At 31.4% G+C, this 24,350-nt stretch overlaps 1 protein-coding gene across 7 annotated transcripts in view; it reads right to left on the bottom strand.

Moving 5' to 3' along the window:
- Positions 1-336: 336 nt before the first annotated feature.
- The window catches only part of LOC127732822 (cytosolic phospholipase A2-like), a 141,084-nt gene continuing 117,070 nt past the window's right edge, over positions 337-24,350 (bottom strand). For all 7 annotated transcript variants that reach the window (XM_052241992.1, XM_052241995.1, XM_052241996.1 and 4 more), the window contains 8 exons: positions 22,801-22,938; positions 20,372-20,419; positions 18,335-18,382; positions 9,277-9,298; positions 8,568-8,695; positions 6,222-6,391; positions 3,262-3,442; positions 337-2,541 (listed from right to left, as the gene is read on the bottom strand). In XM_052241992.1, the coding sequence (XP_052097952.1) occupies positions 2,342-2,541; positions 3,262-3,442; positions 6,222-6,391; positions 8,568-8,695; positions 9,277-9,298; positions 18,335-18,382; positions 20,372-20,419; positions 22,801-22,938 (935 nt within the window). In that variant the 3' untranslated portion in view covers positions 337-2,341. The remainder of the gene's footprint in view (positions 2,542-3,261; positions 3,443-6,221; positions 6,392-8,567; positions 8,696-9,276; positions 9,299-18,334; positions 18,383-20,371; positions 20,420-22,800; positions 22,939-24,350) is intronic.

The following is a 24,350-nucleotide window of genomic DNA, read 5'->3' as shown; positions in this document are numbered from 1 at the left end:
AAAAAGGCTTAACTCATCAGATGAATACAAATAGAAATACATCTAACAAAAACACAGAGTGGACGTGACCGGGTACTTGTACATCCCAACAGCAAAAAGACACTAAGTACAGATCTGAGAGTACTCGCAGCTACTGACAGCTAGTTCAAAGCCAATAACAATTAATAAAACAAATCATGCATCTAAGACTAAATTATCAATCAGTACACATCCAACATCCAATGGATTTAGTGTAAAGACGTCATAAACAGTCAGAGAAAAACATGACCTTGTGCAATGCCAAGATACAGGTATCGACAGATTATAGAGCCATGAATATGCATATATATATAACAATAATATTTATTTTGCTTTTAATTTACTGATAACAAAATCAATATTAATACCAATAAAAAAAATATTCAAAGATCTAATTACAGTGTTGAATCGGTGACCTTTTAGAATAAGTTTATTTAAAGGATCGATAAGTTTACCAGGATCGTTTCTAAATTTCCGGGCACGGTAAACAACATCTCCGAAAAAATGAGGGTGTTTTATCCCGTTTGGAAATTTTTTTTTACAGGAACAACCAAACTTCAAAACCAAATCTTTATATCTATGGAAGAATTAAGTAATGGTTTTCAGTAATTTGTGGTAACGAAATCCCTGACTTAATAATTTAACCAATACATAGATTACGTTCATTAAAATCTAAAACGTCACAACAGACACGGCCATAGCGAACGAGTTGTGATATATATTAACACCGTAAGATGGCGCCAAAGGAACATCACCATCCAAAAAAAGAAAATTAACAATAGGGAACGAAAATTCGTCCCTTTTGTCGTAACTTTTAGTGTGTAGTTTCCCGTGTAAAAATGAAATATCTAAATCTAGGAAAGGACAGTTATTACCGTTTATATTTGATTTATTTAAAGTAAGTTCTTTTGGGTAAATTTCGGCAGTATATTTAGAAAATTCTTGATTATTTAACGAAAAAATATCATCAAGATAACGGTAAGTGTTGTTGAATTTATCAATTAAATGCAATTTAGACGGGTCTTTACTGAGTTTGGTCATAAACTGTGATTCACAACAGTACTAGAACAAGTCTGCTATTAAATGGGCACAATAAGTGCCCATTGGAATACCCTCAACCTATCGATAAACTGTGTTGCCGAAACGTACATAAATATTATCAAGGAGAAAATTTGCAGCTTCAATCATCTCATCAAACCACAGTAAGTATATCTAGCATATTTACCTTTTTCATTACAGAAGAAGGCTTTAAATGAATTGCAGCAAATATATTTGCATTCAGATTTACCAAACAACCATTTAATTAAATAGTAAAACTTGTGTTTGATAAGATTGTGTGGATGTGTAGGGTAAAGAGTTGAAAAGTCAAAACTGTCAACAAAATCAAAAGGACCATCAAAAGCACGTGATTTATTTAAAACATTTAAAGAATTTTTACACTCCAAAAACAGTTAATTTCACTATTTTCATATATTTTATTACAAAAGTTAATGATAATTCTTTGATAGTAGTTAAGGAACTAGTTAAAAGCACTGTAAGATTAGTTGTAGAACACTTACTAGAGGCCGAGATGAAAAGATATTTTACTGGTCTTTTGTGTAGTTTAGGTAACCAATACATAGTAGGGACCTTAAAATGTTCAGAAGAAGCCTTAAGCTGTGATGTGGTTATGATATGTTTGTTTACTACATGAAGAAATTGTTGAAAAGTTATATTTTCATTTCTTGTATGATTGATTTTCCATATCCAAAGGTCACTTGTACATCAAATATCACACCTGGATGATCAATTGTTTATTAACCCTGCTAGTAGAGGGGCAAAAGATACCAAAGGGACATTCAAACTCATAAATCGAAAATAAACTGACAACGCCATAGCTAAAAAAGGAAAAGTACACAAAACCCAACATAGAAAACTAAAGACTGAGCAACATGAACCCCACCAAAAACTGGGGGTGATCGAAGGTGTCTGGAAGGGTCAGCAGATCCTGCTCCACATGTGGCACCCGTCGTGTTGCTCATGTTAGTACAAACTCGGTAATGAGTCTAATTCGATAGTTCATATTCCGGAAAAGGGGGCGAGATTGTAGTTAGAGGGTTTACAGAATTATCAATCTTATTCGGACAATAAATAAGATGAGTCAAAAAGGACTACAATAAACATTCAGTTGCACCATTTCCAAGTTTAAAATCGTAAGTATTCTCCATGAAAAAAACGTAAAATTATCCTCATTTCTATCATCGTGCTCTTTACATTATGATATATATTTTTCAATTCAGTTTCAGGACTCTAAAATGTTGTCTTTGTTTTCCATTTTTGACATTCATTCCTTCCATAGTCTGTTTTTTTTTTTTTTTTTTTGCTTTCGGTGAATTGCTTCCGAAATGCAATCGACTATCTTCTTTTCGTTTTCCAGAACATTGTGTTGGACCAAGGAATTTAACTTATTGTATTCTTCTTCGGAATAATTTAATCTCATTGTGTGATAATTGGAATTTATATCAAAATCATGTTTGCCATCACCTAAAACAAAACAATGTTTGTAATTAGATAAGATTTTATTTCAAATAAAACAAGGTGCATGTAATATTTACTGTTATTGCACTTATTACACCTTACACCTCACGATCGACGTGCGATACTGTCAAGCAACGTACTATTCTAGCAGTGTATCAATGAATGTCCGTGATATTGACGCAACATTAAAAGAAAAACAGACTGAGACAACATGAAAAAGTAATTGTTGAATGAAATGATACTGAAACAAACTGAATACGTTTCGATATAAGCTAACGCAAACACAATGTACAGTAAAAAGGCAAAATTAAAAAAAAAAAAACATCATTCGGAAAAACTATTGTTAGCATGGTTATATCCAAGAACATCACGTTAAATATAAGGAGCAGCCTGATATTCAACAGTGAAAATGATATTGTATACCCTTCTCACATTCAAACATATATAATCTTCTACAGTATATATAGTTAAAATAAAATGTAGGTTGACTGGTTTTCCATGCAGATGTTTAAGATAGATTGATTCGTGAAAAACGACAAACCGTATGGAAGAAATTAAGCACTTGTTAAAGTCAACTCTTATAAAACATTATTTTGTCACAAATAAGTCAACGATCATTTCAGCGATTTATCAATTGAATAAATGGTTTTATCTACATGTCAAGTTCTATACCAAAATATACAATAATTGTCAGGAAAAGATGTGAAAAGAAAATACATTACCTACCAATTTTTCGAAACGATTTGTTAATCATGACGAAATGGACTATAATTGGTGAATCATCCTCTTTGAAGACGTACACCTCTTCATAATTTCCATCTTTACATTTTTTCTTTATCGTATCTAACTTTAGTTTAGGGAAAGGAATACATCTTTTTCTTGCCCATTCTTCCGCTTTTTCCAATTGCTTAAAATTGAAATACACATTCATTTTACAATTTAATTATATTTGCACATATTCATCCGATAGGAATATTTCTTATCCCTTATATTTTGTTTTGCTTTATTTTGATTCGATTAATCGATGTCGTTTGCTCGCATGAATTTAGTCTAATCTTGTACCAATATTCATTGAGAGTTGAAAGACAGTAATGGATAGAAGGCGTTACACAAATGATTGCCTGTATCAATCATGACTAACCATACATGTACTTCTACGTGAAAATGCTTTGCCGGTATCATACATCAGTAAATTTGGTAACTCAAGATGGATTGTATGATATAAATGACATCAATATTGGTACACAATGACTACTAATTTTTTAATGCTTTAATAAGAAGCGCAAACATTTTCCAATTATACTAAAAATACTGAATTGGCACTTACAATCGGTAGTCCTGATATATCATTTATTGTACAATCATGTTAATATTTAAATGACAGAAATATTGGTACACAATGCCTTCAAAATGGTGAGCGCCAACTTTTTCTTTTTTTACTTATCTAAAAAGCTTCAAAGCAATTGTTTTGATATTTCAAAAGGGATTGTATATAAAAACTTTTCCCTGGATCAATTAACATTGGCCATATTTACACTTCATTATGATAAAAATATGCCGGTTCATAAATCGGTAAATTTGGTAACTCAGGATGATTTGTATTATATTAATTACAGCAATTTTGGTACACAATTACTTCTACCAAAAAATTTGTTGTAACCAGATGTATATGGGTCAAAACACATCCCAAAAAAAAAATATTGATGGTCATTGCATAGGCCAATATCTTTTGAATCAAAAACTTTAGGCAATAAAATAGTAAAATTTATGATTTTCTCTATTAAGAGTGAACAATTATGACGTCATTATGACACAACAATTCTTCGTACGCTACAGAGATAGTTGAATTTGTTTTCGTTAGATATTTTCTATTACTAAAGTTCAATATCCCGGAATTTTAAGGCAAATATGGACCCTTCGTGAACCAACTCCTTTTGGTGACTAATTTGAACGCATCTATTCCATTGAATTCAAAAGGAAACTAACACAATCTGTTTCATAAATTGATTTACAGCTAGAGATTTACAATAGAAAGTGTCGATTGGGAACAAAAATTTACGACCAAAAGGATGATTCAACTTTGAACTATCCATTTCTATCAGGCAACATTCCAACAGATCCTGCATGTGAAGTATATATCTCCCTGATGCCTTTCCTATCATTGCTAATTTGATAGCAAGTTGCTGTTTACAAGGAAGCTGTTGAACCAAGCATTCGGAGTGGAAAATTTAACGTCATCACTTAGGAATATAACGGGCGCATTCATGAGCTGCCTAACCGTTATTGAATCTGAGTCACAGATAACCACGGATACGTTACTATTTTTCGTAGACATTCTTCCGTCTCCTTTTACTCTTTTGGGACATAACTGATTGAAACTTAATACCAAATATGTCTTACCATAAGTAACACGACGGGAGTCATTTGTGGAGCAGTATATACTTAACCTTTTGAAGCACCTGATATTGACCCCGATTTTCGATGGGCATCTTCTTGGCCTCCTTTTAGTTTTTTATGTTTCTTTTTTTTATTGATTTTGCAATTATTTTGGCGGACTCTTTTCAACTTATTTATGAAAATTGCTCTTCATAAATGTATTGCTTAAGGAAAGCTCAAACCCATAAATTTGAGAGCCAGGAGTGTATAAACGTATAGAGCTATATAACCAAAACGGATCTTGATATAATAGCCAAAATAATAAAAGTTCTTGAGTTTTGAATTTCAAACTGGTATCATCATGCTAGTATAAATATCATGTATCAAATAAAAGCATTTCCTTTCTATAATATTCCAAATTATGTGAAACTGTATTTTGTGACGTAAACGATTAGAGCCGTCATCCATCTGAATAAAATAGCTTTATGTCTGACAGATTACCGACTGATGGTTGACTGATAAATGACTAGTTGGGAACGGCCACGTAACCAGAAAAATCTTAAAGTGCATGTTCTGTAAAATCATTTATCAAAGTAAATGATACAAAACGGCTAACCGACATACGAGCAAGGTTGTTTTCATAAGTGTAAATAGCGGGTCGCCGAAATTATTGCAATGCGTAAATATATAAAATTTTAATTAATTGAAAAACATACCAGTTCATTTACAAGTTAAGGTTAATTTCAGGTTAATCTGTTATTTTCAATCAGTTCCTATGTGACCTATATTTGGTTGATGTAATAATTTTTTTTAATAATGTCCGTCTTTTTCAGTCGGTAATAATCCTGTAGATCATTTTACAAGATACAATTTTATTTCAAACTTTCATCCTTGGCATGTGAATGGATGCAGCTGGTACATATTTATCGATGAGGAAGGTTTCAGGGTTAGACAGGAGCGCTTTACCATTGCTATCTTACTCTCTTACGATTATTGTAATTCATGATAAAACGATAATTGATTATAATTATGAGTTGTGGTATCAGTTTTCGGTATTTCTAATGAAAAGGACACTCTGGATTGTGTAAGACTCACGATTTCGTCTACTGCGGAAAATAAGGTAATAACTGGTTGAAGTATAATATTCACTTGAAATAATATCTGCTGGAATAACAAATAATCAAAACATTATAACTTGTAAGAAAATCTCGCCATTATATACTTTATTCTTATATAAGCATAGAAAAAATAGCTAATGGAGGTTGGCACTATTTACTTCAAATAATCAGTTGATGATATACTATATTTACCCGAAACGGCCACTCACTATCTGTACCACGGTAGCTAAAATCGAATGAGAGGATAACGTCTACCTTTCTAGAAGGATGCAGTACCGTTGGGTATGGTGAATTAAATGCAAGACCAGCATCAACTAACATCATAAAATCTTCTTTAAAGTCAATTAGGTCAGTACTTGATTCTGATATATAGAAATATTATAGAAATTATGAATGCGAATCAATACTTTATGTTAATTATAACTTATGTCAATACACATGGTCTTGTTATGTTTTTGGGAGGTTAAAAGTTGAAGCAAAGACAAACATGCTGAAACACATGATTCAACTAGTAAATATTGGTCAACAATAATTGAATGAATCCAGAATAGCTTGTTCAAATAGAATCAAGAATTTTGCCAGATCAAAAAAATAGTTTATATCAATAACAAGTCAGTTGTTATATACAGTCCGTTTCTATGTATGTTGGCGTTTTCTTTTGTTGTAGTTCAGTGTTTCTGTTGTTCCGTTGTTTCCTCTTATAGTTGATGTGTTTCGTTCGGTTTAAGTTTGTTACCGGGATTTGTGTTTGCTTAATTGAACTATGACTATTGAATAGCGGTATACTACTTTTTCCTTTTTTTTATATTGTGATAAACTCTTGTCTTAATATCAAGAGAAAATTCGTATATAACATTAAATGATAATTTAAGGTTAACAAACTCATTGATAAACAATGCCATAATATACAAAAGATTCCTTTCAAAAATGTGTTTCAAAGAACAGACAATACCATGATAAAAGATGTAAAAACAATACATTAATAGCTAAAGATAAAATCATATATACTTAAAAGCGGAGGTTGCACAACTGCCTAACAAAGTAAGTGTTATATATTGTATGCAGCTGAAGTAACAATTGCTAGATTTAATGTAAGGTTTACTTTATGTGTATGATTTGATATAGGAAATCACGGTGTCCCTAGAAAGTACAAAAATCATCTAAAGCAATTTTGACTCATGATACCACTTAGACGTGACGACGGATAGACAGACAGAGTGATTGATATTGGACACGGTCTTTTAGTCATACTTTTAAAGTATTGTCAAATATCACAACTTTATTATATATGAATGTGAAATCAATGTGAAAATTGCCATATATTTGTATTGGATTGTCCCTTTGGTTTATTTCGCCTATTTCCTATTGTTGCTTATCTGTTGTTGATGATGGAACATTGCCCTTCAGATGTCTTAAATTTATTATGTCGCTAGATTGCTGTCTACTTCACTTATACTCTACATCCCATTTATTCATTACACTTAAAGACTTGCCACTTAATATTTAAACTAATTTAACAGACACATGAATGGTTTTATTTCATAATTGTCAAATGATATAAAATTCCATGGACGTTTAAAATGTAATCTTAAATCAGGGGCTGATGTATTTTCTTGTTCTAGTAGTCCTAAATAGTATTTACTTTTCTCTTACCATTAATATCATCAATTTTTGTTCACATTCTTTTTCATCAATATCAATTCAAGAAAGATAAAATTTGTACCGGTAGACTAGTCAGGTTTTGGTTTTGAATCGATGAAATCATTTACCTACGGATCGAATGTGTGTATGCTTGTTACATGAGACAGTTTTTTTTCGGAATGACTCCACTGCTGTCTTACTGTTCATTTTTCTAGGAAATCATATGCAATAAATGTAAAACGACCAAACCAAGATAGCATATGTTTAAGCACATGCAGTAAGTATCGTGCAACCAGTTCATCATGACAGTGACCATTTTACACACTAAGTGTCGATTTAAGTTTTACTTTTTCAAAACCTTGGTGGAGCAGGTTTTTTAGCCGAAGCTTAAAATACTCACCCAAATGAAAAAACCTATGACTTTTAATAAACTAAATCGTACAATCTCATCTCAAAATAAACAACCAATGAAAACATTTGTGGTCACAAAATAGATTAAAAATTTAGCTGGGTTTGGATAAAATGTACAGACAGTCGATAACAAAAATTTAACTCAGAACATGAACCAACATATGAGAAGTTTTTTTTAAAGAGTATGTATGGCATACTTGTAAAATCCATAATATAAGCAAAGATATCTCAGAAAGCGTGAGAGACAAAGCAGAAAATTTTCGTGATCAGGTGCGTAAATGAAAGTTTTTATTAGAGTCGATTAAGTTTTACTGTATGTATATCATAATAGTTTTCTAGTATAGAGGTTTAGATAAATATAACACATAAACCTTTTGTGGTCAATAGTACATTTCCTTTGCAAATGCGAAACATATTGGTAAATCTGATTCAGTTGTCAGGGGCTGGTTATGAAAACGTAAACTTGTTTTCTAATACAAGTGTTACCTGGTCCAGGGAAAAGTGGTTCATCCGTTGATATTCCACGTAACCAATTTGGAACTTTTCCAACGAACTTTTTATCAAACTCGCTGAACATGGGACGCACCATATCCTTGACAGAACTGTAAACTAATCTTTTTTTCAATAAAAAAAACATAATTATAGAATCGTTAAGGAACGAAATGATACAAACTAGGAAAAATAAACGCTTTTAGAAATCAGTTGATATATATATGAATGAAATTAAGGTTCGTATTCATACGACGCGTTATGTTTTTTGTCATTATGTTTGTGATTTTGTTGACGATGAAGGCTGAGGCAAATACCCGAGCCTTCATCAGTTAGCCGTTGTCAAATGTGGAAAGTAAGGATCATCCAACTTTTATAAGGTATAATTTATCAGTATGTTATAAAAGAGAGTTAAAAACTGTCGATTATATCGCATAGATTTCATAGCAGAATATTCAAAAAAACTAATTTAAAAACTAATGCATATACCAACTGGCCATAGTACATTTTGTCTAAATATTCGATTTTTATTAGGTTACAATTATTGCAACCTGGGTATTTTTCTTTCTTCTTTTAATTCTAAATATATTGAAGCATGAATTTAACTGATGAAAATGGTAGCTTTACATGTTGTCCCTAAAAGGTAAAAATATAGTTGAATCTATTATCAAAAGTTACTAATCTGTATATACTATTGTTAACATACCTGAACAGGTTCCATGGATTCTCTACAATCAGAAAAAGTTGTTACAAGAATATGAAAGACTATTCCGTTTATGACAACGATTAAGTTATTTTATTTTATTTTTTTTTTAATTTATTTTGTGTCATTTTCAACCCTTCTTATTGCATAGTAATGTTATTCTAATCATTTCTATTTTTTGTTTTCAATATTATTCAACTCCATAATTGAATTAACTCGAGCGTCACTGATGAGTCTTTTGTAACAAAACGTGAGTTTGGTATTCATAAACTAATATCCTGGTATATGTGATGATGTATTTCAAATTAAGTCTAATTTTGCTTGCAATATTGGTGTTCTTAAATCTCCAAAAATGTAAGTTTTTTCTCGTATCAGTCTTCACAGTGTTCAAAAGTTATGAAGATGATTTTACAGCAAATTACTTAAAATCATAATGTTTTAAACGTTCTGTTCCGTCGATCAATTTGATAGGCCAATCATCAAATCACTTATTAAATACTGTGTAAGTGCAATATTAACATGGATTGTTTTGTCTCTATAGCTGCTGAGAGGATTTTTTTTTCCATTTAAACTCTTTCAGTCTTCCTAAAGCACAAGTTAAATATTTTTTAGCCATGTACTAAATTGGAAACCCTTGTTGCTACATATCTTTTTATAACATTTGGATGCAACAAGATTATCAACTGGCCAAGAATGTCGTGTGCTTTTGTGTAAAATCATTCGAGAAAGTTTAAACTCAAAATGAAATTTTAATTCAATTTATTATCAAATAACATTAACACTTAATAAATTTCGTACGAAGTGCTTTCCTCGTTGAACCTTCACCAGGAACGCCCAACGCCAAATATTCGAAAGCCAGTGATGTAAAAATTTCAAAAACACCAAACGGTTACTAAATGGAAAAACTATTCTAGCGTCAATATTGCCTGAGAGAGTTTTACAACTCCAGGGGGCCACATGTGGTGCAGGATCTGCTTGCCCTTCCTGAGCACCTGAGACAACCCCCCCCCCCCTTCCCTCCCTCCCCAGTTTGTTTTTGTGGGGTTTGTGTTGCTCAGTCTTGGGTTTTCTATGTTGTTTTTTGTGCACTGTTGGTCATTTTCATTTTTTAGTTTTCTTTCCTTCTTTTATTTCTAAATATTAAAAATCTCCACAGACAATTCAGAACAAGTATTGACATCATTCGTAAATACAAATCATTGTGCAGACATCTTATACATTCAGGTATTTCACATCTTTTATGGTAATATTCTATACGAAGCACCAAAATGTAGTCACCTAAAAGCTAACCAAATTTTTAAACAGATTTATTCACAAGGGGTATAGTTACGATACTGTTGTCAAGTTATTAAAAATGGCATTTTTTTTACCTAATATTGATTCACTTAGGATCTTTGCATTGGAAATAAACACATTTATTCTGAAACCAGTTGTTGGCATGAATAAAGGCAACAGTAGTATACCGGTGTTCAAAAGTCATAAATCGACTGAGGGAAAACAAATCCGGGTTACAAACTAAAACAGAGGGAAACACATCAACTATAAAAGGAAACAAAGGAACAACAGGAACACTGAAGTGCAACAAAAACAAACGCCAACATACATAGAAACGAACTATTTGATAACAACTGCCATATTCCTGACTTGGTACAGGACATTTTAAGAAAAAAATGGTGGGTTGAACCTGGTTTAATAATGAAACGGTTTATGTTCTCGTATAATTCATGATGGCATGATACTAAACCCCTAATGGGAGGAATTGTTGATGATTATCATATGAAGAAGACATAATCTTTCGATAAATTTAATTGAGGTCTGAAGCTTAGTTTCTTTTGTTGCCTATTCTTACATCAGACTCGGACTTTTACTGTGCGTATTGCTGTGTGTTTGTGTATTCCACATTGGCAAGAGGTAAAGAGGGAGGGTTCAGATCTCACTAAATATGTTTAACCCCGCAGCATTTTTTGCGCCTGTCCCAAGACAGGAACCTCTAGCCTTTGTTAGTCTTGTTATAGCAATACACTACTTCGTTAATTTTTATCAACAGAATGAATAAAGTGTAAAACGACGAGTGTCACTGATAAGGTATAAACTGCTGACCCCTTAATTTGTATACTGGATTTTGGAAGAGAGTTTGTATTGCTCAATTTTCTGTTCTTTTTTTTCTTAGTCTTAGACTGCTGCTTATCAATTTGTGAATGTTTTGTAATTGTTTCAGTCGTCTTCAACGACGTGTGTGTGCTTCTTTTCTTTTTTTTTAAACAAATTAATTAATTCTATTGCACCTTTGCTGTTAACAATTTACTTCATCTACAGCTTCTATTAAGAATCCCTGTAAATTAGTTATTGAATATCTAGGGAAATTATTCAATAAAGTTTATCTATAAAGTTAGGTATATTAATACATTAGAACAGTTTTGCATAATAAAATGTTTACCGGAATACATACGTTTCTTCACCTATATTGTATTTAATTTTGTTAAAGCTTCACTGAACCGCGAAAATGATGATGATCTTTCATGAATCTTCATCAGTAGCTTTTTGCCGACAATAGCCTATTTTGAACTTTTTTTTTTCTTTTTTTTTTTGTTTACACAACTTGTAAAAGTAGTCTTAGTTGATGAGGTAAGAATGTTATTGTTTTTACACATTAAGTGTACTACTTCAATTTTTTTAATTAGTAAAAGTTAATTTCTATGTGAAAGTGAAATAGTGAAATAATAATTCGCTTTTAGCAGCCAGTATGGTTCAATTTCGTCAAAATAAGCTAAGAAACATCGATGATGAATTATTCACTTGCAAGTGAATAATTCGACCTCATTGAGTCCGTATTCATGTGACCTTTAATTTAACTCTTTAGCTATAGATGGATTATCATGAATTATCCGTGTTCAGTTATTAGAAGGAAAAGAATGTCAACACTGAAAGTGAAACAAAGGTAAATCATTTGATTGCCTGATTCGATCCACAAGAAGTCATTCTTATACAGGTAAAAATGATGATTATCATATATCTAAACCTATAATATGAAATTAAACAGACCTAAAAAAATCCAATTGCACGAGTTCGCTATCTATTTTTATCTATATTTATGTTTATATCGCTCATATGACCGTCGGCAGGTCAACTCGATAGTTAATTAGATGGCATCTAGACTAAAATACACACGAAATGATGATACATATAATCGAGCCCATGCCTTGTAAATTGTTTATTTTATACCTTTTTTTTTGGATATACATTTTAGTATGTTATAAATCAAATATGAGAATTTGAGTCAAATCGGTGAACATGAATTTGACAGCCAATGTCCCTTTAAAAATGTTAATAGTTGTTCAATTTTATGCCAATTATGCACATTATTTGAACAAGAAAAAAGAAGTGCTTATAATCATCATGTTGCTTACAATGGAAGCACGAACCACTTGGTAATATTTTCCATTTATAAAGTTATTCATTACATGTTAATATATAATGTATTATTTTCCATTTTAACATTTTGAATTTGTTGTTTTCAAGGTAGTTAAAAATAAAGTCAAATGTGGACTTACATTTTGTAGTCATTTTTTTTTTTATGAAGAATTCTTTCCCACATTAAAACTCCTATCGGTTTATCATGTCTAAATTGACTTTGCAAGTAAGTATATACTTCTTTGTTGCTCATATCTGGTAAAATTTCTTGTTTTAGTAGTATATCTAACTTTTCCGATTTCTTTTATAGTGATAACAGTTTTGTAAGAGCTTTATTGTATTAGGATATTTTGCCAGTGCTTTGGTATAGCTTTTTTAACTAATGAAAATTATCTAATCCAGTCTTGTTTATTCATTAATATTTTTAGTACAGTTTCTGATGAGATGTATCCGTTTTCATCTATTATATTATTGATGTACAAAATATTACTATCAATCCAGTTTGAAAGAACAGACATTTCCCATTTTCTTTGATAAGATAGTTTCCCAATATAAATTGGTTTCTAACCTTAAGAAAGATTCTTGGTATGATTGTTTGACCTCCTTTTACTGCTACCCATGTTTTAATTAATTATTTATAGAATTCTGTTTAAGATTTTAAATATATTTTGTTAAGCATGTTTACATTTGTTAAATTCATTCTGAATAAGAGAAAGTCTTTCCCAAATTTATGAGGTAAAATCTTGGAATAATTTTCCAGTTATCATTTTCCTTTTTTATTAGTTTTTCAACTCCTCTGATTTGTAATGATTTTAAATAGCAATCTAAATTAATCATTTGTTATCTTCCGTCAAGATATGGTTTATATAATATAGTACGTTTCACTTTACCTTTTTTCCCATTCCATATAAAATTATATATTAAATTTTTGAACTTTTGCTTTATTTCATTTGTTATTATCATACTTGATGCAATGTATGTAAGGTTTGTAAAATTAAAGACTTTACTGCAGTAATCTTTCCTATTAATGTTATTAAAATTGCAAATGGAATGGGGATGTGTCAAACAGACAACAACCCGACCAAAGAGCAGAAAACAGCCAAAGGCCACCAATGGGTATTCAACACTTAGAGAAAATCCCGCACCCGGAGGCGGGCTACAGCTGGCCCCTAAACAAAAATGTGTACTAGTTCAGTGAAAACAATTTTCTTCCATCCTTGAATTAATTTTTCACATTAATCGATTTGCTTCTCTGTGTTTAATTTATGACATTCTTGATAATTGTATCCAAAATATATACCTAGACTTTTAGTTTAAACATGTTTTATTTGCTCAAAGAAAAAAGGATCAGACACAAGTAAAACATACTTATAAAGTCTTCTCCACAATACAATATATATAACAATACAAATTGAATGTGAGCATTCATTATATAATATAAAAAACATAAATAATACTTAACTATATTAAAAAAATGAAAAGGAAATGAAGAAAGAAAGACAGAGATTAAGATGATAATGGTAATGATATTGATGTGCGTTTTACCTATGTTGATATTATACTACGAGGAATCGCTTTGATCTCTTTATGAAATTGAATACTTGTTTAACAATTTGCACATTTTGATCATAGGACAGAATTCTTTACCAAAAACCAATAGTTTTAAGTCTAAATTGCAGCCTTCGGTAAGCCAGCTGAGACTATTAAACAGAATAGCCCTTTCGTTTAAATAGAAATGACAATCAAAGAAAAAATGGCGTACGTCCTCAATATCCAAACCACATTTACATGTTGGATCAGATATAAGGTTAGCTCTAAACAAGTCACAAATCAAGAAGGACGCAGAAATCTTAATTGGGTTAAGATTATATTCAATTTTCTAGGACCATATTAATAATGTTAAGATTCATTCTCATTTCGAACGTCTTGGTTTTTTAATTCTACTTTGAATTTTAATATTGAGTCTACATTTCGAACTGACATGTTCACATTATTCCAAAGTTTAATTGTTGAGGGGATAAATAGTCAGGAAGTCAGTGTCAGCCTGCAAAATGGTAAAATAGTATCTTGTCCATTTTGAAAGGGATATTGTGTTGTACTTTGAATTTTAGGGGCACAAGGCTACATAAAAATTCAGGGGCATTATTATTTAGAATTTTATAAAACCATTGTAGTTTTCTTCTTTTTCTTCGTTCCTCTAAGGTTTTCTAACCAACCTCTTTAAAGACTATCTCACAATATGTGACAACTGGTAAACCTGTTACAATTCGTCCAGCTTCAAGTTGAAGCTGTTCTAATTTAATTGAATACCCTTTTCCGCGACTTTAAATGTGGATTGTTTCCAGTTTATATTTTCAAATTAATCTTTTGAATGTTTAAGTTTCCAACGCCGCAAACCTTCTGTTTTATTTCTATTCAATTTAAGTCCAGAAAGGCTTCCAAAAGTTTCAATAATATTAAGGGCTATACTTATATCTTCGCTTGTTTTTAAAAAACAATTGAGTATCATCTGCCAATTGGCATATTTTTAGCGAGCAAGATTTTCCATCTAGTTTCATTTCAAATCCTTTTAGTTGCTTATTTTCCCTAAATTTAATTGCCATTATTTCAACAGATAAAAACAAAAGTTAACGAGGGTAACGTGTGCTTCTATTCTTATTGTTTTATATTAGGTCATATAAACATCGAATGCAATCTTGTCAATGCAGTGTAACAATGGTTAGTAAAATATTACTTTGCAAGACATTTGCTTTTAGTAAAATCTTCTTCGAACAATAAATGGAAGAAAACATTGGCCGATTTTATGTCTTGGATTAATAAATATCATATGTTGTTTATTGCAAAGTTATAACTATCAACTAATGTTGGGTTCACATTTGCTTTCCTGTTTGTCTTGTGTTGCTTTCTTCATTTTATACTAGTAGCTAGACTTAAGTCTTAAACTGTCATTGGGGTCTGAAGAAGTCTATATCAACTGAATGTTTTGTAAGAAAACTTGGATATTTTTTTCGTCGATGTTCAAATCAATAGTTACTAACAATCATTTTACATTTTCAGATGCACGTGTTAACATAATTTCCTGCTCTTTGCACTTTAAGAAACCACATGCAATACATTTTAAGATATGTCCTGATATAACCTGCTGTCAGTTAGGCAGAATATTTTACTCTGCGATGTTTACTTGTTTTCTCACGAACGTGTGTCCATCTCTCTCTCAATCGAATTTTCGAGTTGTCAAAGAACAGAAATGAAACATTTGCCTCTGGAGACCTATTAACGCTATCTTTAAACTGTAATGGACCTCCCTATTATGTGTACAAAATCATAAACAGTATCATGGTATTTGTAAAAGAGAGGCGAAAGATACCAAAGGGACATTCAAACTCATAAGTTCGAAAAATAACTGACAACGGCAAGGCAAAAAAATCGGAAAAAGACAACAAGAAATTACATTATACAAAACACAGCATAGAAAACTAAAGACTGAGTAACTCGAACTCACCAAAACCGGGAATAATCTCAGGTGCTCCGGAAGGTTAAGCAGATCCTGCTCCACAAATGGCACCCGTGGTGAAGTTGGTGTGATACAAACCCGGTGATAAATTTAATTCGGTTAGACACATTCGAGGAAAACAAATTGGGATAGTGGTTTCGACAAGTGGAACATTTTAGTCGTCATCTGTGAAACAGATATTTCATAACGGTCAACCAACTCTTGATGGCGTCAATACAATTTTAGAAGGGATGATTTTAACTTCACCATTTGGAACTCTAGGTTTAATACTACCCAGTTAACAGTAATTCACTATCCTAGACTTATTGCAACACTTTTTCTGGTCAGATGTTGTTCATTTTACAATTTTTCAATCAATCTCAGTTAAAAACTGGGTTTTTTTTTTGGCGAATAGAAATAATTTTAATATGCACTAATAGTTATAGTTAAAAACTTTCCCTTTTAGAATTTTCACTATTACAAACTGTTTCAAACAAGTTTATACGTTTGCTCTGTGAAGATATCCGATTGCTAAACATTGTTTTATAGCTGAATTATTCATTTTAATAAAATTGTCTTACCTTATGTGGTAAAATTGTATACATAAAAGCATCCCTAGTACATCAAATAATACTTGGCTGCGTTTGCACGGACCGCATAAAGTATAGTGAGTGCATTTTTTCTACTGTGGTAGGGTGTTTGACATATCGATTGGGAGACAATCATTTAATCTAAACGTCTTATTTAACCATCTAACTCCTCGTAGGGAAATTTTCCACAAAATAAAAATGTATGTCTGTGATGTGTGTTTACACAGTTTTGGTTGCTGAATCTCAATAATTGTTATATTAACCTATCATATATGTTTGGGTTGCTCACCCAATTTTATCAATAAAACGAAACTATTAACAACTGTCATACAAGTGGGAAGTTTAGCTATGTATTAAACCATGATTAAATCATCAGTTTTTATGAAATTTACCTTATCTAAATCTACCTTGGAGTTCGGTATTTATTTTATACTTTTTTATTCCAACAATTTTAAGCATTGACTCCCATTTTGAACCATATAAAATCATTAAAAGTGTCATAAGTCTAGTATTTAGTTTTTACATAATAGAAATTCCAATTTCAAACAAATTCATGGATTTCTACCCTATGCGCAAAACAAATACAGAGGAAATTGACAATTTCTTTTTTTTTTTTGTGGAAAGTTGATTACTCTGAAGTTAAGATTGAAGATATCACTCCCTTTTTTGACATTCAAACTTAAATAATGATATACAAATATACTGATATAAAACAAAATAGATACAGATATAGAAAATAATATTCGGATCAATTTTAAATGATACAGAAAAAGAATAAAATTGAGAATGGAAATGGGGAATATGTCAAAGAGACAACAACCCGACAAAGAGCAGACAACAGCCGAAGGCCACCAATGGGTCTTTAACGCAGCGAAGCAGAAACATATTTACAGATTTTGTAGAGTTTTATAATTTGAAAAGTTAATAGATTTTCGGAGCAGATATCAGGAGAAAAAAAAAACCTACAATAGTACTGGTTTCAATACTTCGGTAACTCTAATTGATAAGAAAATGAAACATTGATGTTATCTACTCGTCAGTACGAACATCAGTGCACAGTAAAATTAGAATCAAAAACGGTTACCACAATTACTTATATTCACAACATCAATTTGTTGTTGAAAATTAGTAAAAAAATAAAATAAAAGTATTCGTAAACGTTCTGGAATGAAAAAGATATTACAATTATGTTTAAAAGACCGAACAGAAATGTTTCTTAGTTGTTTCGCATTTAATGCTGAAATTTTGAGAAGCCCTTAATAAATACTGAGAAAGTTTCTTACGTTGTGAAAACAAATCTAAACACAATTTGACAAATTCAAAACGATATTTTGTACCTTAAGTCTGGTTTATTCTGAACGCATCTTATGCAAATCCTAGCACCTTTGGTGTTCTCAGAACTTTTGAACAAAACTTTAATGCCTGTAGTCACTTTCGATCAAAATCTTTTTAAAACTTTTAACATTATGTCAGTCGATTAAGATTTGACCACAAAAAGCCTTTCTGACTTCATGTACGTATTTCACGTTTCAGATCTCGTTTATTATTGTAAAAACACGTTACTTACCTGCTTGTATAATATTTTCTTCTATTTCCTTCTCATTACCACACATTCCTAGGTAAAAATGTCTTTGTGTAAATGTTGTGTAAATAAATTGGATTATAATGTGCTAGATTTACTAAGATATATCAAAAAATTATAAGACATGCTTTCAAATGATTATGTGTTTTCTATTGATGGTTAGTGATTCCAGTTTGTCAGTTATTGACAATAACACTTTATGAATGTCTTGTGTTTGAAGCGTTATGTTTTAATTAACATTCATCAAGAACGCCCAAACTTGAACATTTGAAAGCCAGGGATGTTTACAAAAGTATGGAACAAAATGACTAACAGGTACCTTAAAAGATAAGCCGAATGCACGTTATGTCAACTTTGCCGTTAGGTTTTTTATACCTGAGATCATCCCCGGTTTTTGGTGGGGGTTCGTGTTGCTTAGTCTTTCGTTTTCTATCTTGTGTTTTGTATACTGTTTTTTTCTCTTTTGGTCTTTTTTGTTTTTGTCATGGCCTTGTCAGTTTATTTTCAACTTATGAGTTTGAATGTCCCTTTGGTATTTTTCCCCTCTCATTTACGTTGTAATTCTATCTGATATATCATGTCTGACCGTTACTGCTGGTGCCTTTCATAATCGATGTCTATTTATGAACAGAGATACACGTGGTAAGAGGAGATGGTCAATTCCAGAAATCGATTTTTTTTTCTATTTGTGTAATTTATACCAGTCATTAAAGATGAGTATGATCATGTTAATAACTACGATATATATAAAAGTAGCATAGCAAACATTTCAGCTTTAGACTGTTATAGAAAATTTAGTCTTTATATGTAAGTTGCAGATTATGTTTATCTCTTTATAATTTAATCTGGATGTAACACATATTCTGATTGGTGAAAGTTTTTTGTCTATCAGCTCATAGACATAATTTTGTCATGTGACCGTGACGTCATCAACGTTCTTTCATGATTTACTCCTTAAATATGGAATTTAGAGTTAAATTATCAGGAATGACAGTAATATATTTTCTGTCTATTTGAAATGACCTCACAAATGTGATGCACCCTTTTAAATAACATGCTACGCGGGTTATTCAGTGTGCACCACATTTTTGAGGTTATTTCTTCATAGACAGAAAAAAAATTACAGTCATTCCTTGAATATCTGAATGATTGGTGTTTTTCTGATAAAACAAAAACAGACTTTGACCTCAGGAGTTGGAACCTTAGTTTCTTATTTACACATATTGTTAGAAAGAATGTGATAAATAATGTCGATATCGAAGCACTAAATCCTGAGCTGATGATTTCCTCGGAGACTGACATTTAACAAGAAGAATATCTTTTGAATTTGAGAAACTCTAATAAAAATAACCTGCCACAAAACCAGGTTCAACCCACCATTTTTTCTTAAAATGTCCTGTACCAAGTCAAGAAATGGCCATTGTTATATTAGAGTTCGTTTCTGTGTGTGTTTCATTTTAATGTTGTGTTTTGTTGTGTCGTTGTTCTCCTCTTATATTTGATGCGTTTCCCTCAGTTTTAGTTTGTAACCCGGATTTGTTTTTATCTCTATCGATTTGTGAGTTTCGAACAGCGATATACTACTGTTGCCTTTATTTAATAATAGTCGTTGATTTAATTTTGCCATAAACTGAAAAGTATGTTTTGATTTAAAATTAGAAATTTATAAATTATCCAAGTTGTAGAACAAAGTTGCAGCTCGCTTAAACATCATTGCAAATATTATGTTGCAATACAAACGATTGTGTTATATTAGATACATATAGGATAAAATACATATAGGATAAAATACATTTTGTTGGTGATGAGATAAAGTATCAAGTGTATATACATATAACATATTTTATATTACTTACAACTACTAAATATGAGTCTTTTTCATGTTAATATCATAAGTGTTTTCGTGTTTTTCTAGTGTTTTTAACTTCTCACTAGCATCTCTGATACCTAGTTTCCCTGCCTTTCAAGATTTTGTTCGTTTTGTGTTTTTAAGTTTTTATGTTATGCATTTGCAAGATTTACCTGCTGGTCTAAAATTTCTTAAAATTGCATACCCACTTCCACACATTCCTATATAAAAGAAATGCCTATTTGTAAATATACACTTTATAGACTATATTTTATTTGATTACAATGTTCTCGATTCATTTAGATGTACCAAATAATATTAGGTTGAAACTACTTCTAGACCGTTTGTCATTAGACGGCTTTGACTGTTTTTGTAGCCAATTTGTGTTAAATACTCACATGCTTTTGATAACGTTCTGATGAGGGATCAAAAGATACGTGTATTGCAAGAAATTTGTATAAGTTTATACAATTACTGATGGAGTATCCTCTGTCCAATGAGCAGTGTTTTGTTAATGACAGTAATGAAATGATGCACATTTTTATAAATACCGGTGTCTATAAATTATGTGTGTGTGCTTAAACTAAGATTCCAACACTCTAAGAAAACTTTGTCGTGATTGCTTTTAATATGTCCTTTTAATGTTATGCTCTCAGCCGTCCTATATTATTGGCTCTCAAAAAATGTTGTCTGAAACGCATTTGATTAAGTTTATTCCAGAAAAAACGTGTGAAAAGCTTCGTTATCATACATCCCGCGTTTTATTTAATTTTGAATTTTTACAATTTATCAAGGTCTAATATATTAATTATTTTTGTAATGCATTAGAATCAGATTGATTAAGGACTTTCCGCTTTCAAATTTACTCGGAGTTCGGTATTTTTGTTATTTTACTTTTCAGAATAACAGTATTGACATTGAAAAGTTTCCGCTTTCAATTTGGATTTGACGGTTACAAATATTCTTTTTACTGGTTCAACTACGTGTCCCCATCAAAACTGCATTTGCGACCGTCAATTTCCAATTGACAGCATCAACTATTCAGCTACAGAACTGTTATTTCTGAAATCGCAAACACAAACATATGACAAAACATTCATAGTGTTTACGTGTTTTCTGCTTTTTATCGATCTTTCGAGTTCAGCCCTTTTCAACTGATTTTTATAGTGTGTTATTTTGTTGTACTGTTCCATCACTATCCCAGGTTAGGGGGAGGGTTTGGCGCCAACAAACTAGTCTAACCCCGCCACATTCTGTATGTTCCTGTCCCGAGTCAGGAGCCTGTGATTCAGTAGTTGTCGTTCGATGCTGTATATCGTTTCTGGGCCTTTTATAGCCGACTATGCGGTATGGGCTTTGCTAATTGTTGAAGGCCGTGCGGTGATCTAAAGATGTTAACTTCTATGTCATTTGGTCTCTAGTTGAGGGTTGCATCATTGGCAATTATACCACATATTCTTATTTCTATATTTACCACCCCAAATTCTTCATATGTCCGTCCCAAAGCAAGAGCCTGTGTCATTGTTGCAGTGTTTTTCTGCCTCCCATATTTATTTATTTTATTTTTATATGAGCATACTTCAGGACCCGGTTGTTCATCTCTTGGTTTAATTTTAATCAAGGGTTAAATATTATAATAATTGGTTAAAATTTACCCATAGGTTATTTTCTGTTGTTCATCCTTAGGTTTAATTTAGCCCTTTGTTAAATCCTTGGTTAAATGAATCAGATTTAACCTTGCTTCTGATCTCGGTTAAAATTGTAACCAAGTGATAGTGTTGTCTAAAAGTACGATTCCCTGTTTATAATTAGTCCTTATGGTCACTTAACGTTTGATACAACATATTTTTGATTCTACGACCATTACTAGTCATCTAAAAGCTTATTATTACGTTTTACCGCCCTTCCACCTTTTCTGCATCGAAGTTTACATTCATAGAGTAAGTGTCTACCTAACAGACATTTCCAAATCAACATTTTGTTTATCTTGTCATCTTCTGTGTCCATAAACAAATTGATGTAGCAAAATTGAACATTTTTCAGTAAGAAAGTGTATTTATCTATAATGAAATACAATTCTACGATCAACACTTCTTTTCAAACAAAAGGTGCTCTCTGTCACGACTGCGTTGTTGATGTACTATCTAATGAACTTAGTCGATTAAAATCGTATTGTTTTAATACGAATCATATTTATTAACCAAACAGTTCTTCTAGGACCGGAGAAAAGTGTTAACAATTATCTATTTTAATTAAAGTGAACATTCACTGAAACTTTAACCATGGGTTACGTAACAAAGGGTTAAAAAGAAGTTGAATAACAGAATTTTCTCAGGTAAAAATTTAACCATGAATTATATTTAAACAAGGGTTATATTTAACGGAGAGGGGAAGAACCGGGTCCAGGCCGTTGGTTTTCTCTTTTTAATTGGTAGACATTTTGTCATTCAAGGCCATTTTAAAACTTATTATACGGCATTGGTTTTGCTCTATTTTGAAGGGTCGAACGGTGTTTTTTGTCACTGATGGACAGAAGTCTCAATGGCCATTAGACCACATTTCTTATTTATAAATCTGGATCACCATGTCATGTAGCAGCTACCATTTAAAAAATGAATTGTCTTTTCTTCGCCTTCATCCATAGCAAATCCTCCATAAAATGTATCACCAAATTTCTCCATGTCAATAGCTGCGCCATATTTCGGGATGAATACCTCATATGGTGAAAATTCAATCCATTCTACAATATTCATATTCATTATGAAATATATTGTCGAATAATGATTACACAATATATAAGAATATTAATTGCAGATTGATTTTAAAATTTTTTTAATTTCCTATTGTAACGTCATGAAAAAAGGCGACCATGCCTGATGACGTCACATATAAAGAACACAACTTTCTGCAAATCTTTGAAAAGGAAGAATAAAAATCATAAGAGAAACAGATTCCACCACATTATAACTCGTGTATTACGATATTGCTCCACTCTCAACAGTTAAATTTTAATTATTTAAAAAGCTCGGCATGCCTCGCGCTTTAAATATTAAAATTTAACTGTCTCGAGTGGAGAACTATCGTAACACACTTGTTGCAGTGGTGGAATCTATATTTCTATCCTATGCCCTGAAATCCGTTTTATCATTTCAAACTTTCATATTCAGTTAAGTTTTGTGCATGAATTTGGTAAAGCCTAATGATTAAACAAAAGACATTCCCTTATTCCTTTGGGCATGATGATAAGCCCTTTTTGAAATGGCTGATCAATGCATTGTCACAAGGGCAGTATGAACTGCTGAACATATTTTTTAACATAACAATACCTTTATTGCATATTTGCTGTAACAAAGTTTATAACTTTTAGCTTAGTATATCTCAGGTTAGTATACCTAATAGTTAAATGAAGCAGTACATGTATTTGGTAAGATATAACGTATTCATAATATTAGTATCCATAATATGATTCATTCCACAAATGTATTTAATAAATCATTGTGAATACACATACAGATCTTTGGTTTTTGTTTTCGTTTTTTTATATAACTTAGTTTTCCAGAATCAACACGGTTATCGATGTAATCCGTGTTCCGTTTAGATTTGGGCACAGTACTGCTTCAGCAAACATGTACGCTATCGGATAGATTTATGATATGTGTCATGTAAATATTTCATTCTAAAGAGGATTTAACCTATTTGATAAAATTTGATGAGTATATAAGTTTTTGAGTTATCAATTGATCTTTTCTATTTCGACGTGTATATGTATTCTATTGCACAAGTTATAATATTCATATGAGATTGCACAGTATTTCCCTTCACTAATTGATAATCGTGCTGATATATTAATTTTTGTTTAACGTTGGTGAATACACATTTATAAATCTAAAAACACAGTATGTTACATGTCGTGACTCATGCATGGTTGAATATGCTTACAAACATATCTTGAATACATGCATTGTTGAACTGTTAATAAACATGACTATATTTGAAATATGTGCAGTTAACAATTTTCCATACAATGATCTGTACTTACTATAGAAGAATTTTATCAAAACATCTAACATAGATTTAGTTCTGTGAATAAATATTGATCATGCTAGTTATGATATTAACATTGATACTTGCCAGTGAATTTATTTGTTTTTA

This window comes from Mytilus californianus, unplaced genomic scaffold (assembly GCF_021869535.1).
Source record: "Mytilus californianus isolate M0D057914Y unplaced genomic scaffold, xbMytCali1.0.p SCAF_28, whole genome shotgun sequence".
In the NCBI taxonomy this organism is placed as follows: domain Eukaryota; kingdom Metazoa; phylum Mollusca; class Bivalvia; order Mytilida; family Mytilidae; genus Mytilus; species Mytilus californianus.
The sequence above is the reverse complement of the archived record's forward strand: the minus strand, read 5'-3'. Positions and strand labels throughout refer to the sequence as shown.